The 17126-nt window shown below is 49.9% G+C and overlaps 1 protein-coding gene across 1 annotated transcript; it reads left to right on the plus strand.

Annotated features, from left to right (window-relative positions):
• The first annotated feature begins 15283 nt into the window (after positions 1 to 15283).
• SFTA2 (surfactant associated 2) lies at positions 15284 to 16255 on the plus strand. Its single transcript, XM_032424780.1, has 3 exons — positions 15284 to 15588; positions 15833 to 15921; positions 16071 to 16255. Exons 1-3 carry the CDS (start codon positions 15528 to 15530, stop codon positions 16155 to 16157), a joined length of 237 nt encoding a protein of 78 aa, XP_032280671.1. The 5' UTR covers positions 15284 to 15527; the 3' UTR covers positions 16158 to 16255.
• Positions 16256 to 17126: the final 871 nt, after the last annotated feature.

Below are 17126 nucleotides of genomic sequence, written 5' to 3' on the forward strand. Positions count from 1 at the left end.
TGAAGGTGTTACAGTTTTATGTTGGTTTCCTGGACCTGTTTTGTTTTTGTTGGTCTTAGTGCAAGCTGTTTTGGTCTTGGGTGCTGTGATTGGATGTTTTGTACCAGACCATCCTTTATGTGTGTTAGTAGAGTCAGTAGGATCAACAGAGTGTTCATTCTGGACATTTGGGTCTTTTCCTTGATTGCTGGGGTTTTTCTCAGAAGTAGGAGGAACTTCCTGATGACTTGTAGAGTTTTGGGAATTATCTATAGGATTGTAAGTTGGCTTGAAACGGTGTGTAGTATTGCAATGGTGTTTTAGCTTATGGGTTTCTGTAGATTTACTGAGGTCTAGAGGGCTGTGGCCTGAATGGAGAGCAATATGATCAGAGGGTGTACTATAAACAAGGCCTGAAGTAGGTGGGAACAAATGATCAGATGCTGGGGAATCACCAGTTTTCTGAAGTACTTGAAATGTGATAGCACCTGTGAAGGAAGAAAAGCAAATAAAAATTTCCATTATGTTCTTCCTTGCTTCTCTGTCCACTTCTGTTTCTAGGGATCCCTTTATTACCCTAGATATATCTCCCCAGCCAGTATCCTCAGAATACTATGATATATAATCCCCACTTTCTCCTCTAGTCTCTGGACCTTTCTTCAGGCTGTGCCTTCAGCAAGTAGCCACCTCACCTCTTTTCCACCTCTACTCTTCAGTTCTCAGTTTCAGACCTTTCTGGATTTATGGCATCTTTCCAGATCCTTCCAAGCAGATAAGATCTAGCTTCATCTCAGTGCTCAAAAAATTATTTGTTAATACCCTTCAACTTGACATTACAGTTATTTGTGTGCCTGTCAACCTCTACCTCCTGCCATGCCTATCAAATCATAAGATTTTGAGATCAGATATTGACTGGCATTTTGCCCCACAAATGCTCCTTTAGAGTTTGTATACTTATGGGATGAAGTTCCCTTCCCATGACAGAGCTGAGAGGAAAGGGAACAAATATCAGAATCTCCATCTTCCCATAACATTCCAGCTCCATCCCAAATGTAACTGTGTGAGAGACTGAGGTAAGATTTCTGGCAGAACTTCCCATAGGGATTAATAAGTAGACATAGATGATGAATGAGAGAAAGGTAAGAAGAGGAAAGGAGGGTGGATAGAAAAGGGAGATGGGAAACTTCCATTTTGGTGTTAAAGTTTGGTCTGGATGCAGAGAAATAGATGAGATGACTCAATCCTTATGGTTCCCCAATGACTCCCCCACCCCTTCACACACCTAAAGCCATCTGGGATAGATGAAGGTCACCCTCCTGAAAGAAAAAGATATCTGGTTGGGGGTCCTGAAAGGAGTGAACGAGGCAGCTGAATTCTGGAAGGGACTGACCATGTTTAAGAACAGGGTGTGAGAGAAAAAAACCTCTATCAGTGAACAGATATGGACCTTAATTACATGGAAAAACAACCAATGGGGACAGAGGAGATGTCTCTGATACCTAGCCAGGAGATCGCCAAAGAGTGAGAGAGATAGCGTTGTTACATAACTGAGATTTCCAGTCTGTTAGCTCAAGGCGGCAACCAGAACCTGGACCCATTCCCAATCATAGAAAACCACAATCCACCCACCTCCCTGCTGCCAACGAGAGTAAGGGGCTGGGGAACTCCTTGAAAGAAATATGGGTGGGAAAAGAAGAGGGTGAGGGTACTAGAGAAGCCCAAGTCTCTGAAGGGATTCGAGATTAGGGAGAGAAAGGAGGGCTGAATTTTCAGGCCCTCACTCCACTATGTTAGTTCCATTCTTTGATTCCCTCAGCAGCATTCCCAATGATAGCCGCTGTTCACTGGCCACATTCTCTGGGCCAAGAGCTCAGGTGGTTGCCTCATAGACATTCTCTTCCTGGATTTTCTTCTAGGGTGACTGATCTCACAGCTCCCCCAAAAGGTGCCTTAGAAGCTGTCAGCCTCCCTATCTTACAGCCAAGAAACTTGAGTTTCAAGTTTCACCCTGGAGGAATGGTGACTTGCACACAATCCCACAGCAATAGCCGTGGCCAAGCTTTCTTGCACACTTACTGTGAGACAGGCAGGTCTTATGAATGAGGACATGTATTAACTCATTTACTTCTCACAACAGCCCTTTGAAGTTGAGAACTATTCACTATTCTCCCCTTTTTATAGATGAGCAAACAAGGTTCAGAGAGGTTAAGTAACCTCCCCAAGGACACTCCCCAAGTAAGAAGTTGAGCCAGAGTTTGAACACACATTCTGGGTTCCCAGGCCCAGGCTCCTACTGGTTAAGACTACATTACACAAACTATAGGTCAGCCCAGCTGTTGGGAAAGGAAGAATACTGGCATTTGTGGAACCCCTAAAGAATGCTGTCTCTACATTTGTTTATTTAATCTTCACCACAAACCTGTGAGACAAATATATGATCTTACTATTTTATAGGTAAGGAAAGGAAGTTCAAAGAGATTAAATAATTGGCAAAGTCAGGCTTCTCACTACACCCCAGATGCTTTTACTTTTTTTACTTTTTAATTTTTTTTAGAGAGAGAGTTGGGAGGGCAGAGGGAGAGAGAGAATCTGAAGCAGGCTTCACACTCAGCACGGAGCCTGACACAGGGCTCAATCTCACGACCCTGCGATCATGACCTGAGCTGAAATCAAGAGTCGGACGCTTAACTGACTGAGCCACCCAGGAAATCCCTATCCCAGATGCTTTAAAATGTGATAAGGGATGAATAAATACACATAGAGTAAATAAATGAGCAGCAGCGGTACAGTGGCAAATTCCACTGGCCTTAAAGAATCAGAGGACAGGATTAGGGTTCAGACTTTGTCCCTCACTAGCTTTGCATCCTTGCTTAGGTCACTTAAATGTTCAAAAGCTCCACATCCTCGACTGTAAATAACAATGATGTCGACGGCACCAGCTTGAGCATAGAAGATTCTTTAAAGAGTTTATTAAATCCACATTGTAGTCTTTGAAAGAGTCTCATACTTTGCCCTGTTCTCCTGGTAGTAAGCGGAGCCTGAGCCCATGGCCTTCTGCAGCCCCTGCTATCTCTCCTGACCCACCTACTCCATATACCTCTGAGGCCTTGACCACCTCTTCCAAAGGGCAGCCTGCATTCCTGGGCCACTTCCCCTGCTGTGTTTTATCAATATGACACTCATCATTCTCTAGTATATAATGAATATTTCCCACAATGGCAGGGATTTTTATTTGTTTTATTCATTGCTAGGTCCCCAGCCTAGAGGAAGCACTTTATACATATTTGTTGAATGGGTGATTGAGAGAATATTTTAAGACTGATGAAAACTCTTCAGAAACAGGACCAACAACCTTTCCTTACGCACATTAAGTAAAAAAGCAAACATAACTGTGACCTCCAAAGGTTGGAAAACCAAAGGGTAATTTCTGCCCTGTGAAATAATTGAGCCCCTGAGATGTTCTTTTTTTATTTTTTTAATTTAAGTTTTATTTTATTAAGTTTAAATTTTATTAATTTATTTAAGAGATTGAGAGAGAGTGAGAGAGAGCACAAACAGAGGGAGCAGCAGAGGGAGAGGGAGAAGCAGGCTCCCCACTGAGCAGGGAGCCCGACGTGGGGCTCAATCCCAGGACCCTGAGATCATGACCGAAGCCAAAGGCAGATGCTTAACCAACTGAGCCACCCAGGTGCCCCAAGCCCCTGAGATGTTAAAAGAAGTCCTGCAGCACACCAGTTCTGGGATACTGGCTGTCATTTAACCCCAGGGGCCACATAATTAATAACTAGGCTCAGATAACTAGATCTTAGAATTCCAGATCTACATCACATAATTGTGGAACCATCGATTATAAAATCTGGAGTCAAACTCAAAGAATTCCTTGGTTCTGAGTTCAGCCATGAAGCAAATCAATGCCTAACACCGTCCCCCCCCCCCCCTGCTATGAGATGACCATCTCTTCTCCCCAGTAAATCTACCATTGATAGCAGTTTTAGTTCCCTAGGAAGTTTTCACCATGAGATACTCATTTCACTGACTATAATAATGGCCTGAAAGTAACTTTTTTGGTCACTGATAGGCAGAGAGGAAAATCTGGATTTAGCACAAGACACTGGAGGTGGATGCTCAGCCTGCATTAAAGAATGAAAACAAATCCACAACATCAAAACTATGTGCAGTTCCAAAGGTCTGTTCAATCTGTTTCATTCTCTTATTTGAAAAGAAGGTGGGCATCCTGCTAGGTGACTCATGATGTAGGGTCTCTGTCAGGGCAGCCTCACCCAAAGGAGCATATCTGGTGTTTCTTGGTGTCCTGCCCCTAGAAAATGGCTTACTCCATTTGTAATAATATGGGTAAATGCTTGAAATGTCTATAGAACATAAGCTCAATATGTGACCTAAAACTCAGAATAAAAAGACTAAAGAGAAATATACTCAAATGGTTGCCTCGGTGGGTAACTGGGGAGTATTAGGAGATATTTTATTTTTCTGTCTCATTTTTTCAATTTTCCAGTTTCTATAATGAGCATATATTATTTCTGTCATATAAATTAAATAACATTTATTATAGGAAAACATCCTTTTTAGATTCTCTCCAGGACCTCAGCCCCACTTGTGCTCCCCTCATAGATGATTTAATCTAGTTTCTGCACCTCTTGATTCTGTGGCTGCATGACACAGACTCTGGGTTTCTAAGATCCAGTTATCTGAGTCTGGGTATTGACTAGTCCTGTGGATAAATGATGGGGGAGAAGGGCCGGAACCGTGGGCTAAGGTCTTCATCCATCCCAGTCATCACTCTTCCCTCTCTACCCTGGCCTCACTCCCTGCTGGACATAGTCATGTGCCCAGCCGGCCCCACAGTCCAGCTCCAACCTGACCCCATCCCAACCTTATCCCAGTCTCAAGCCCTCCCCACCTATCATCCACTTGCTCTTCTCTACAGGATCTGAGTGTCCACTGCCCTGGCCCTTCCCTCAGCCCTCCCCTCCATCCCACCCAGGCAAGTTCTAGTGGCCGTCTCCCCAGACAATACACACAGAGCCCAGAGTGTCCTGTTCTAGAATTTGGATCTCAAGTCTGCCCTGCACCTGTCTGTGTCCTAGAGCAAATCTCCCTCAAAAGTGAATGTGTATGTTGATTCCTGACTCATGCCCTTCTGCTCTGTACCTACAGATTCCTCTTCCTGGGCAACAGCACAACAGAAGGCGGTGGAGAGCAGCAGGTGGGGTAGCGGCCTGACAGGAAGGCAGAGAGAAGTGACTGGAGGTCGGGAGGCTGAGGATGGCTCTGGTACCTCTGTCCCCAGACCCTCGAGGTAGGTGGAAGGACATCAAGTCAGGGCACAAACAGAATGCACTGCTGAGACCTAGCAGAGGCAGCTTGAAGATTCCTCAGCCCCTGCCCCTACCATCCACCATACACTTGGTCCCCTTGCCCCCATCCCTTCTGGCCCCAACATGACCTGAGCTCAGGGAAGGAGAAACTTCCTCCAATATCACCCTCAGTCAAGCACTATTAGAGAGAGAAGCTTCTACCCTCCCTGCCCCAAATACTGTCTGGAGCATCCAGACTCACAACTTTCTGGGCCCTGGTTTGCAATCATCAACATCGTTGCCATGAATAACCCTATTCAGTACCTAGAGAGTCTTTCTGAATCTATTTGTGTATGTCTGCCTTATGAAGACCCTCCTTCAAATCACCCAGGTCCCCTCCCAGCTGCCCCTGTGTTTGGCCTCTACTCCCTGGGGTCAGTCACAGAACTCTTTCTTAACTAAGTGAACTAATTTGGTGATTTCACTTCAACTTGTAGGTTCTGTTTTGCTCATTAAACTTTTCCATATATATTTTCTCACCGAAGCCCTGGCATGTTTCCCAACCGTAACATAGGGGGACAAAACCACACATACCTTATCGAGTTGCTCTAAGGGTTAAATAAGTAAACGTGGATGAAGTGCCTAGAACAATGCCTAGCACACAGCAAGTGCTCAGTAAGCATCATCTGCTGGTATTGGCCAGGTGTGGGGAAGTCCAGACTAATTAAATGGGCCACACTCCAGAGTAGAACCAAGATCTACTAGAACAGGGTTTTTGGGAGAGAAATGCACCCCACGCCTCTGGAGGGAAGCAGGCAATGTGGAGTGTCAGAATCCCTGTTTGCTACCCTCTAGCTGCACGAGGAGAGTAGGCCAAGTCCCTTTACCTCTCTGGGTCACACTCTCCTAACTATGAAGTGGGATATTGTTAACCACCTTAGGGGATTTGAGGAGCTAAAATGAGACGAAGTACTGTGAGCCCCTGTGAGCTCCTTGCACACAGCAGACTTAGCGAACGTCAGGCCCCTGCTCTAGCAGCCTGTACGGTGTCTCTCTGAAAACCGGAGGGAGCCCCGCTCCGGGCGGACGCAGCCTTGCCGGCCATGTCTTGAGAAGCAAAGCACAGGCCGGATTTCGTCTCCTACCTGCCCGTTAGCCAGCAAACGAGCAGTGACTAGCCTAGGCAATTTACCCACACCCCTTCCCACTGCACGGTCACCTGCTGTTCATTTCTTTCATTGGTCATTCAACCCCATAAGTGCTAAGAAACAACCCCTCTCAGCCTTCTGTCTCCCTGTGTTATGGTGACCCCTTTGCCTCTGAGGGCATCTTACCTGCCTCCCAAGAAGCTCGAAGGATGAGGAGGCAGCACTGGAGGCCAAAGGTGGAGCGAACGCAGTGGGCTGGCTGGGCCATGTCGGAGTTGGACAGCTGCTTGGGGCCATGGGCTGTGGTCCCCTCAGCTTAAATGGGTCCATATTTGACGTCATGGGGGCTGGGGCCCCTCAGGCCTAAACCTTAAGCAAATGGAACCGCCCCACCCCACAGCGGTGCCCTGATAACGGGAGACCACAGCTGCTGCGTCATGGAGCCAGGCCCCTGGGTGTCTGCCGAATGGGTGGGATCTGAGAAAAGGAACATAGAGGGGGCAGACTCCTGACCCAGCCCCAGCAGAGGGAGTGGGGGCTGGGTGGGGGTGGCCTCCAGGGCTCTGGGGGGGTAGGGAGCAAATGGCTGGACTCTAGAAGGACTGAGCTCTGATGGGTGGAGCGGAGAGGGGGATGATTGGGTGCTCAGATTATGGGAAGAGATTCAAATTCTGGTTCTTCTCCAGCTTCACATTTGCCTTCCTGCCTCTCTCACGTCAGCCCTGCTTTCCACACCCCTTACTCACACATGGTCAGTCTTTCTGTCCTGGGTGGAGTCATCCATGAGTATCAGGTGAAAGAGCAAAGAAGAGGAAAGCCCTCACATGGCTCACTACTGCAGAGACAGGTGCTTCCAGATGTTCAGAGATGACACAAGAAGACGTGGAGACAGTGAGGGCAGTGACAGGGACAAGCAACAAGACAGATACAGAAGCCCGGGACCTGACAGCGCACACCTCACCAGGGATTCAGACGGGACACAGAGGCTGAGATTTATCTTTGGTGGAGGTGCCCGGTATACAAGGGCTCGGCCTTCAGCCCACCCTCCCCTCCTCTCCCCTATCAGCCCAGTGGCCATCTCTTTGCCTCAAGTCCCCATCCACCCCTATACAGAAATGCAGACATCTCATTTCTAGGATCTCCTGGAGTCTCCATCTTTCCTTTCTCCTGATTCCTTGTCTAGAGCAAGCATTAGTTCAGAAGACTGTCAAAATTAATTCCCTGGACTCCCAAAATGACAGTGTCTGGGGCTGGAGTTGCAGTGGGGGACAAACTACCGAGGTCAAGGAGAGAGAAAGTCATGAGTCCAGGTGTCCGAGTCACCACTCCGCTATGACAGTTGATCTGCTCACGATGGGGCTCCTCTCATGGAAAGTAAGCACCCTGCAGGCGAGGTCTTTGCCTTGACCTCTGCTGCTTCCCCATCACCTGAGGCAGCGCCTGGGACACAGTAGACAGTCAGTAAGCACTTACTGTTCGGCTGTCTGGAGGGGGTACCTGGGCCACCAAATGCCTTTCTGCAGGCAGCAGAGTAGGCAGAGGCAGAGGAGAAGGTCAAGATCTAAAGGGCAAGAAGCCAGGGCCTCAGGGCAGTGGGGCTCATGGGAGGACCAGCAGACTGGACATGTGAATTTCTCTCATCACTTGGTGTGACTTGTCCCTAAGCCCGAGGCAGGGCTGGAATGAGTGAGAAGAGGAGAATAGGCCAACTGCTCATTAATGTGACTAATGGGAGGTTGATGAGGCTGCATGGAGTCAGGCCAAAGGCTGACGTCAGAACTAGGCGGCCTGCCTCCCAAGCAATGCACCCTGCAAGACGGGGCACCTAAAGCCGCAACACGTCATCCGCTGCAACTCCATCTGGAATCAGAGTGACTGACAACCCTTTTTCCGGTAGTCCCCAGCCTCACCCAGGCTTCTAGGAAAGTGCTTCTCAACAGAGAAGGACAGATTTACTCCCCCAACGAACATCTGGCAAAGTCTGGAGATATTCTTGTCACAACTTGTCACAACTCGGAGGATGCTACTAGCATCTAGTGGCTAGAGGCCAGAGATGCTGCTCAACATAATACATAATGCACAGGATGGTCCCCCCAACAAGGAACCCTCCAGCCCAATATGTCAGCAGTGCTGAGATTGGCAGTCTCTGTTCGGGTTGGGTAAATAAACATCCTCCCTTCTCTTTTAGCCACAACTTGCCCCAGAGCACCCACACGTCTGAGTTAGAGGAGTTGGGGGGTCAGTAGGGGCTCAAGCTGATTTCTTAGTACAGTGTGTTGTGTCCGAGCCAGAGGCTGAGGGGCCGGTCACAAAACAACCCTACTGGCTTCTAGTGTTTGAGCATTTCTTGTGTACCAAAGAATGCGCTAAGCACCTTACCTTGTTACGACCTATGAGGTTAGCAATGTCAGCCTCATTTTTACTGATGAGAATAAACAACCTCAGGTCAGGAAAGTGACTTGCTCAAGGTCACACACCTGGTAAACAGGAGACCAGACTCAGCCAGTGCCTGCCCAATGGCAAAGCCCACGTGCTTTGACAAATATACAGTGGCTAGGAGATGAGTGGAGGGGCTAGTGTTTTATTTAGCAAGAATTGTGTCCTTCATCCACTCAGAGTGGTCTAAGGGGGTATCACAGAACCGCCTGAGGGAGGCTGTGAGGAGAAATTGGTGAGAAAGTGAGAGAATTGGGGGTCTTGGGAGGGCGAGGAGCCAGCCCAAAGGGGCTCCATATGAAAGGAGCTGTGAAGGGAGAATTGCCCATCCTGAACATGGGAGGCCCAAAGCTAATGAGCTTCTCTGAGGAAGAGGGTGGGATGGGAAGAAAGGGTGAGGGGCAAAGGTTCCAGCCATCCAGACCTAGATTCCATGAAGGCTGGAAGACCCCTGGAGACAATGTAGCTCCGGTCCTTCCTTCTGCAGATGAGAAAACTGCATCAGAGAAGTTAGGTGCCAGATGGCAGGCTGGTGGCACGACTGGGACTGGAATCTCAGCCTCCTACTTGGTGACTGACCATGGACTTCCCCTTACAATGTTGGTGGAGGAGACCTGGCTGGGCCAGTAGCCCCAGGAATCTACTGTAGGGAATGGCCCCAGCTAGCTGAATGGGAAGCTGAGACTGGGGATGAGTCTATTTTAGAGAGAAAGGGGGAAGGATACTCAACCATCCTGGTCCTGCCCTTTCATCTGACAGGGTAGCTCTGGCTGGTGTCCTCTTGGGGGCAGCTCTAAGAGCTCACAGAGCCACAGCCACACTCCACACTCATTTCCTTCTGGAACCGACAGGCCTGGGAGACGAGGGATGGATAGGTTGGGTTAACTGAGGGCCCCAGGAGCCTGCTGTCTAGCCCTCCGCTCTCCCCAGGCACTGTTGCCTCTTTTTGACAACTCAGGTTCTCAGCATTCCTTTCCAAGCAAACCAATAATAATGATCAATAAGACTAATTTACTGAGCACTTACTAATGCCAAGCACCTAAGGGCTTTACATGTATAGCTCATTTCATTCTCCAACAGCCCTTGGAAATGGATGCTATCATTCTCATTTTATCCAGCATTCATTTATGAAATGAGGTGTAATAAAATCACCTACATCACAGGTACATGGGTATGTATGTACATATAGCCCCTGGCATATAATACATGCTATTTAAGTATTAGTTATTATTATTAATGAGAAATCTGGAGCACAGAGAGGTTAAGTAACTTGCACAAGGTCATATAGCTATAATAGTAGAGCTAGGATTCAACACCCAGGTTAACGTGATCCACAGAGCAGACAGCTCTTCACTGCCTACTGCTAAATTTAGTGTCTCCCTGGGCTGGTCAGCCTCCAGCCCTCCCCAGCCTCTCTTTCAGTGGCCCCAAGTCCCCATCCCTGCCTGGTCAGTGTTTCAGCCACCCAGACAAGGTTTCCTTTCCCCCTCACCTCTCCCTAAGTGTGGCAGGCTGTCATCCTCCTCCCTGAAGCCCCTGTTCCTCTCAGAGTCCTGGAATGCCAGGTCCCAGCCCCACTGGCCTTGGGGACCCACACATTTGGGCCACAGCTTCACTCACCTTCTTGATACCATACAGTAGGCTGGCCACTGCGGCCACCACAGTGAGAGGGATTGGCACGGTGGCCCAGTCCCGGACGGAACTCTTCTCCTGAGGCTTCGGGCCTGAGGAGCAGAGAGGAACAGTGATCAAGGTAGGAGGGACCTCAACCCCCAGCTCCCCACTGTCCTCCATGCTTTCCATCTTTCCTTCTGTGACTCTGATGTCTATGCAGCTCAAAGACCACACCTCTCTGTGGAGTTCTCTCCGCATCTTGAGAACAGAATCTCAGTGGAGGGGTTTTTTTAAGGGCTTCCATTGAAGCCACAGCCACCTCTTCCCCGACACCTGTGGACGTATGTCTGTCGGTCTCTAAACTCTTCACTGACATCCACATCTTTCCGTCTTTCTGAACCTTCTTCCAGTATCTCCGGCTCTGTTGTCTATGTCTCTCTCAATCTGCGATGTGTCTGCTATGAGGATGCCCAGGCATGCCTCTCTCCTTCTTCTGAACCCCAGTCCTTCTCACCCCCCTGGCCTGATGCTAGTTATCAAGGGGAGCTAGAGCCTGTTGTTCTGTCTTCCCTCCCCTCATTTTCTGTCCTCAGCTACCTGGGGGGAGGCTGCCCATGACTCCCCTGCTGGGAATGGAGGGCAGAAGAGGAGGAAACAGAGGGAGGAGGGGGAATAGGATCCTTGGAGGGGATGCTTCTTGCACCAGAAAGACAGATCAGGCCATGAGGAAGGAAGTTGGAAACTTTTTAAGGAAGCAGTCAGGTAAGAGACATCTGGCTGTTGGTGTGACCAGAAGCACCAAAACCCCTTTAAGAATTGTGGACGTCCTCAGACATACTCAAAACACAGCTGAAGGCAGGCACTAAATGCCTGTTCCTACACTCCCTCCAAGAGTGAGGGCTGGCTGCAGAAGAATAAGAGAGAATGGGTCCAACCAACACCTTTACTGTTAAATGGCTCAGTGCAAATAAGAGCACCTTACTGGTGTGGAGGCTGAGCTCATGGCATGTGGCGGCCGCTCTAGCCATTATGGGAGTGGAAACTCCTGAGACAGCCATGCTGCGTGTGGAAGGCCAGGCACAGTGGGAACAGTTCCTGGGGCTGCTGTGAGGGAGACAGATCCTAGAAGGGCAGAGAGAGAAAATGGCCAGAAGAGATCAAAGTGAGAGCAGAAGCAGAAATTACATCCAGTGCACCCTCAGTCAAAATCCCAGCAAGTTGTTGGTATAAGTTAATGAACTGACTCTATGAAAATGAAGACTGCGAATGGCCAAGAAATCTTAAAGCAAAACGGAAGTAGAAGACTTATCCTACCAGATCTTGAAACTTTGGTACAAAACTGCGGTCATTAAGTACTGCGGCACTGACATAAGAATAGACACACAAGAACAGAATAGAGTCCAGAAATAGACCCCCACATATATGCTCACTTGACTTTGGATAAAGGTACTCACACAATTCAATGGTGGGCAGAGAGGGAGGGTCTTTGAAATAAATGGTTCTGGGACAACTGGTTACCCATAAGGGGAGAAAATGAACTGACCTCTACCTCACCCCATACACAGAAATTAATCGAAGATAGATCATAGGCTTAAATTTCAGAGCCTAAATAATAAAGCTTCCAGAAGAATATATAGGAGAATATTTTTTTTACTTTGACGTAGGCAAAAAAAAGTCTTAGGCAGGATACAAAAGGCACTAACTACAAGAGAAACACTTTGTGAATTGAGAAGCAGAAGGGGGGCCTTTGTATAGCCACCAAGGCCAGGGCACTGCTTCGGTGAGCTTCTGGGGAACTGTCGACTTACCCGTGGCCAAGCACCGGAAGCCCCCGCCCTGAGCCACAGGCCAAGCTAAAGAGCCCTTCAGAGATGGATTGAGCAACAGAAATATCACCTGGTGACACCGAGACTGTTACTGCAGTGCTCCCAGAAATGGTGGTAGCTGAAGTCTGAGGACTACTGGGAAAACCCCCAGAAGTTGAAGCACCTGTTGAGAAACTCACAAAGACGGTGCAGAGACTGTCAGAGATCTCTCCAGAGATGGTGGGAGACCAGCAGAGACAGTGGGGAGACCGGCAGAGATGGTGGGGAGACCGGCAGAAATGGTGCGGAGACTGGTAGACACAGTGGGGAGACTGGCGGAGATCTCCCCAGACATGCTGGGGAGACCGGCAGAGACAGTGTGGAGACCAGCAGAGATGGTGGGGAGACCGGCAGAGATGGTGGGGAGACTGGCGGAGATCTCCCCAGACATGCTGGGGAGACCGGCGGAGACAGTGGGGAGACCAGCAGAGATGGTGGGGAGACTGGTAGACAAAAGTGGGGAGACTGGCGGAGATCTCCCCAGACATGCTGGGGAGACCAGCAGAGACAGTGGGGGGACCGGCAGAGATGGTGGGGAGACTGGTAGACAAAGTGGGGAGACTGGCGGAGATCTCCCCGGACATGCTGGGGAGACTGGCAGAGACAGTGGGGAGACCGGCAGAGATGGTGGGGAGACTGGTAGACAAAGTGGGGAGACTGGCAGAGATCTCCTCAGAGATGGTGGGGAGACCAGCAGAGATGACAGGGAGACCGGCAGAGACAGTGGGGAGACTGGCAGAGATCTTCCCAGAGATGGTGGGGAGACCAGCAGAGACAGTGAGGAGACCAGCAGAGATCTCCTCAGAAATAGTTAGGAGATTGGCAGAGGTATCTTGAGAGCCTGAGGGACTCTCAGAGGTAGTCAGGATGCATCCGGATACTGTGTTTCCCGATAAGCTCAGCTGAGCTGTTGGAAGAAGAAGAAAAATGAAGTGATGGGGTTAGAAGAGTTGGCCATGTCCCTGGGTCCAGAGCCCACATCTTCACCCCAACACCCCTTTTCGAAGGTTGGTGTTCCTGCAGGCCCAGAAACAGCACCAGTGTAGCATCCATGGTGCCTTTCCAGATCCATCTCCCTGGCTCTTTAAAGGCTCTCAGGCTGATTACAAGTCTCAGGAGAGCCAGGTGTGTCCGGGCCTCCATCAACCCCAGGATCTCCATCCCCAGGGAGAGATCACCAAGTTGTCCCCGGGGGATTAACCTATCCCAGCCTGATCCCAGGAAACACTGGGTGAGGGGGAGAGTGAGTGAGAGAGGCTGAGGACTCCCTTACCTGGCCCTCAGGCTCTTCCCAGACTTGGGACCAATCTCCCATGCCCAAGTCAATCTCCAGCCCAGACCTTCCTCAAAGGAAGGGTGTCCTCTCCCAGAGTGCTCTTGCTCCTAGAAGTACAACCACTGGGGGGGTGGGGATACACGGGTCCCTTGAGGAAGCAGATTTTGGGAGCTGGGTGGAGGTGGAGAATGTCAAAGCCTGGGGCCTGCATCTGACCTTTGGGAGACCTCAGGGCAGGGCAAACACCTGAGCCATCTCTCACCTAGCTGGCTGTGGCCCACAAAGCTTTCCATTCCTTTGGCAGAGAAGGGGCAAGGGGAGAAGAGGGGCACCAGGGAAGACATGAATCATGTTCCGGAACAGTGCAATGCAGACGTTCAAAACCTAGCTCTGAAGCCAGACTGCGCTGAATCCACTACTCCCAACCTCTGCAATCTCAGGCAAATCATGTGCCCGAAGTCTTCGTTTCTTCACCCCTAAAATGGGGTGATCTAGTACTTACTTCAAAGGGTCGTTACAAGCATCAAAGGAAATAAGGGTTCTAATGTTCCTAGCAAACAGCAGCGTCAGCCATGACTATATAGAAAGAGTTGGGGGCACCAGCTGGGAAAGACATAAGGGTGCCCCCACTCGCCTCTTAAGAAGACTCAGATGCCCCAAAGCATCTGTCTGTGCTCCTGCTTTCTACCCCCGGCTCATACCTCCCCTGCCTGCTGATCTTTCTGTCCATTTATTCTTTCCATTCTTGTCTGCCTGCTCTCTTGTGCAAGTCTGCGAGTCCTTGAATGCCTCACTTGATTTATTTTTATGGTGTAGGCAGTGTCTCCCTCCATCTATTTCCTTGCTTTTGCTTTTGGCTTCTCTCCTTGAGTCCGCCCAGTGGTCTCACTGCTTCCATCCCTCTGTGCTTGGGCCCACTGGTTTTCGAGGGAGGAGGGCGATAATACACAGTCATGCAAGTAGGAGGACAAAGGGCATGTGTTCTGTGTGTTCTGGGGAGTTTATGTGATGAGTGTGTCAATCTGTTGCGCTTGTCCCTGTGTCTGGCATAGTGAGGGATGGGTTCTAATCTCTCTGCTACTGACCTGCTGTGTGACCTTAGTGAGTCATATGGCCTCTCTGGGCTTTGGTTTCCTAATTTGTAAGAGGGTAAACTAGATGGGCTCCAAACTCTCTCTCCATATCTGTCCTTGGTTTCGTCATTCGAGGTGCCTGTGTATACAGCTGTTGATTGGGAGGATGACTGTGAATAAGGCAGGGGGTGGGAGGATATTTGATGAAACTTGTGTCTCCACCTGAATAGATAGGTTGCTTTAGAACAACTAAAACACAACATTCAAAGTTGAAAGTTCCCCCTTACCCAGATCTCTCACCTAGAAAACCACTGTGCCTGGGGGAGCAGGACACCTGGGTTTGGGAAGAAACTTGGTGTAATCTACCCCTCTCTTTTGGGCCCACATTCCTGAACCCTTTGGTGGTGTGAAAGATGGAAATTAATTGCAGTTAATAATTAATCCCTAAAGAGCAAGGAGAGGCCCGGGTTTGGGTGGGGCCCAGACACCTATAGGAGGGACACCTCCTTAACTTCCCTCTCTGTAGGACTGGGCACCCTCCCCCTCAAGTCTCCAGATATGGGGGGGCGCACAGGATTGAGGAAAGGGAACCACCTTCTATTTTCCCCAACAGCCCAGTGAATGGCCCTCTCCTGGGTCCTCAAAGCCTTATTGGGAAAACTGGAAAATCCAGTTACCCAGCTTCCCTCTCCCATTTCCCTCCAAACGCCTGGGCTTAAGGATTGAGTGGAGTGCAGAAAGGCAGGCCTGGTAAGGAGAGCCAGCCAGAGCTTCAGACATCTCTTCTGTCCATCGGGGAAGCAAGAAGCAAGGTGGCCACAATGGGGGCCAGGATGCCCTTCTTCCTCTTCCTGACTCTCCTGGGCAGCTCACAGGGAACAGGTGAGGGCCGGAGGGCTTGATGCCTGGGTGCTCATGGCAGGGAGAGGCCAAAGAGGGGAGTGAGAGGGACAGAGCACCCAGTCCTGAGCTCTCAGCCTGGGGCTGAACCCCTGCATCGATAGGGTCTGGAAGGGCATTGTCAGGGAAGAGGAATGGGGGAGGGGAGCAGGGGATGGGGTACTCGTGTCTCTGAGGGAATATGGCCCTAATTACTGGGCCCTAAGCTCTGTTTTTGGATCTCTAGGGCCAGGAATGACTTTGCAGCTGAAGCTGAAGGACTCCTTTCTAACAAATTTCTCCTATGAGTCCAGCTTCCTGGAATTGCTCGAGAAGGTAGTTCTTTGGGAGGGGAAAGACAAGGCTGTGTGACCTTGAAGTGTGTTTCTGACTCGGTGTGGGCCTCTCTGCTGGGGCCTGGCCATCTCCAAGGGATGAGTGAGAACCATCTTACACCTTTCCCTCTAACCCTTTCTCTCCCCCAGCTCTGCCTCCTCCTTTACCTCCCGTCAGGGACCAACGTCACCCTCCATCATGCAGGATCCCCACGCCATGTCATCTGCAAAGTCTGAGAATGGTCAAACCCTGTGTCCCCCCCTTGGCCCAGGCATTTGGCCACCGAGGTACAAAAGGGATGCCCTAACCTTGCTGAGTAAATGTGCTGAATTCAGTGACTTGCCTTTGTGGGTTCATGAGCAAAGGGCCAGCAGGAAAAGAGAACTGGACACCAAAGTCTCTGACTCTCCCCCTTATTAAGCAGAGGGGTTCCGGGACAGACACCCTCTCCCTCAACACCAGTGTGAAAGGCCTAGAAAGAATCTGGGGAATTAACTGTTTGGGGACACACGCACCACACTCACATACGCATGTGCGTGAACATACACTTCAAGCTGAGATCTTCATAACACCCAGGAATAAAGCAAACAAGCCTGTACTGAATTCTTACTTTGTTCCAGGCTCGATGCTTTCCCATTTTGATGCCTGCAGCGATCTTGAATGTGGCATAATAGGTGTCATTATCCAATTTTACGGATGAAGACTGAGGCTTACCGAGGGTGAGTCACTCGGTAACAGAGACAGGTCCGACACCAGACAACTGCCTCGGCTTGAGCAGGATTTTCATTTCATCTCTCTTCGCTTCAGCTTGGGGCTGGGAGCTCAGGAGCCCAGGGAGAAGTGTGGACAGAACAGGCCCCACATAGGTCAGTTAGGGTAGGAGGTAGGCGTGGGGGGAGGCAGCCCCGGCGGGAGATGAGAGGTTCCACCTGTGAAGGGATGGCCAGCCCGGTGTGAGTGGTGGGGAGGAGCGGGGGAGCAGAGCTTGTACGGGCTGGCTATGAGGACATTCAGGCCCACAGGCCCACGCTTGAGTCCTACGTACATTTCTTATCTTCTTCACCTGCAACGTGGGGATGATTGCTAGTACCTGCCGCTTGGACCCCCGTGAGGATTACGTGGACCAGCTACCGAGGGCACATGCCAGATAAGTGGGAATGGGCAGTAGGGGTGGTTAAGGTGGAACCCCGGTCCCAACATGTAAG

The sequence above is a fragment of the Phoca vitulina genome, unplaced genomic scaffold, assembly GCF_004348235.1.
Source record: "Phoca vitulina isolate PV1807 unplaced genomic scaffold, GSC_HSeal_1.0 scaffold31, whole genome shotgun sequence".
NCBI lineage: Eukaryota > Metazoa > Chordata > Mammalia > Carnivora > Phocidae > Phoca > Phoca vitulina.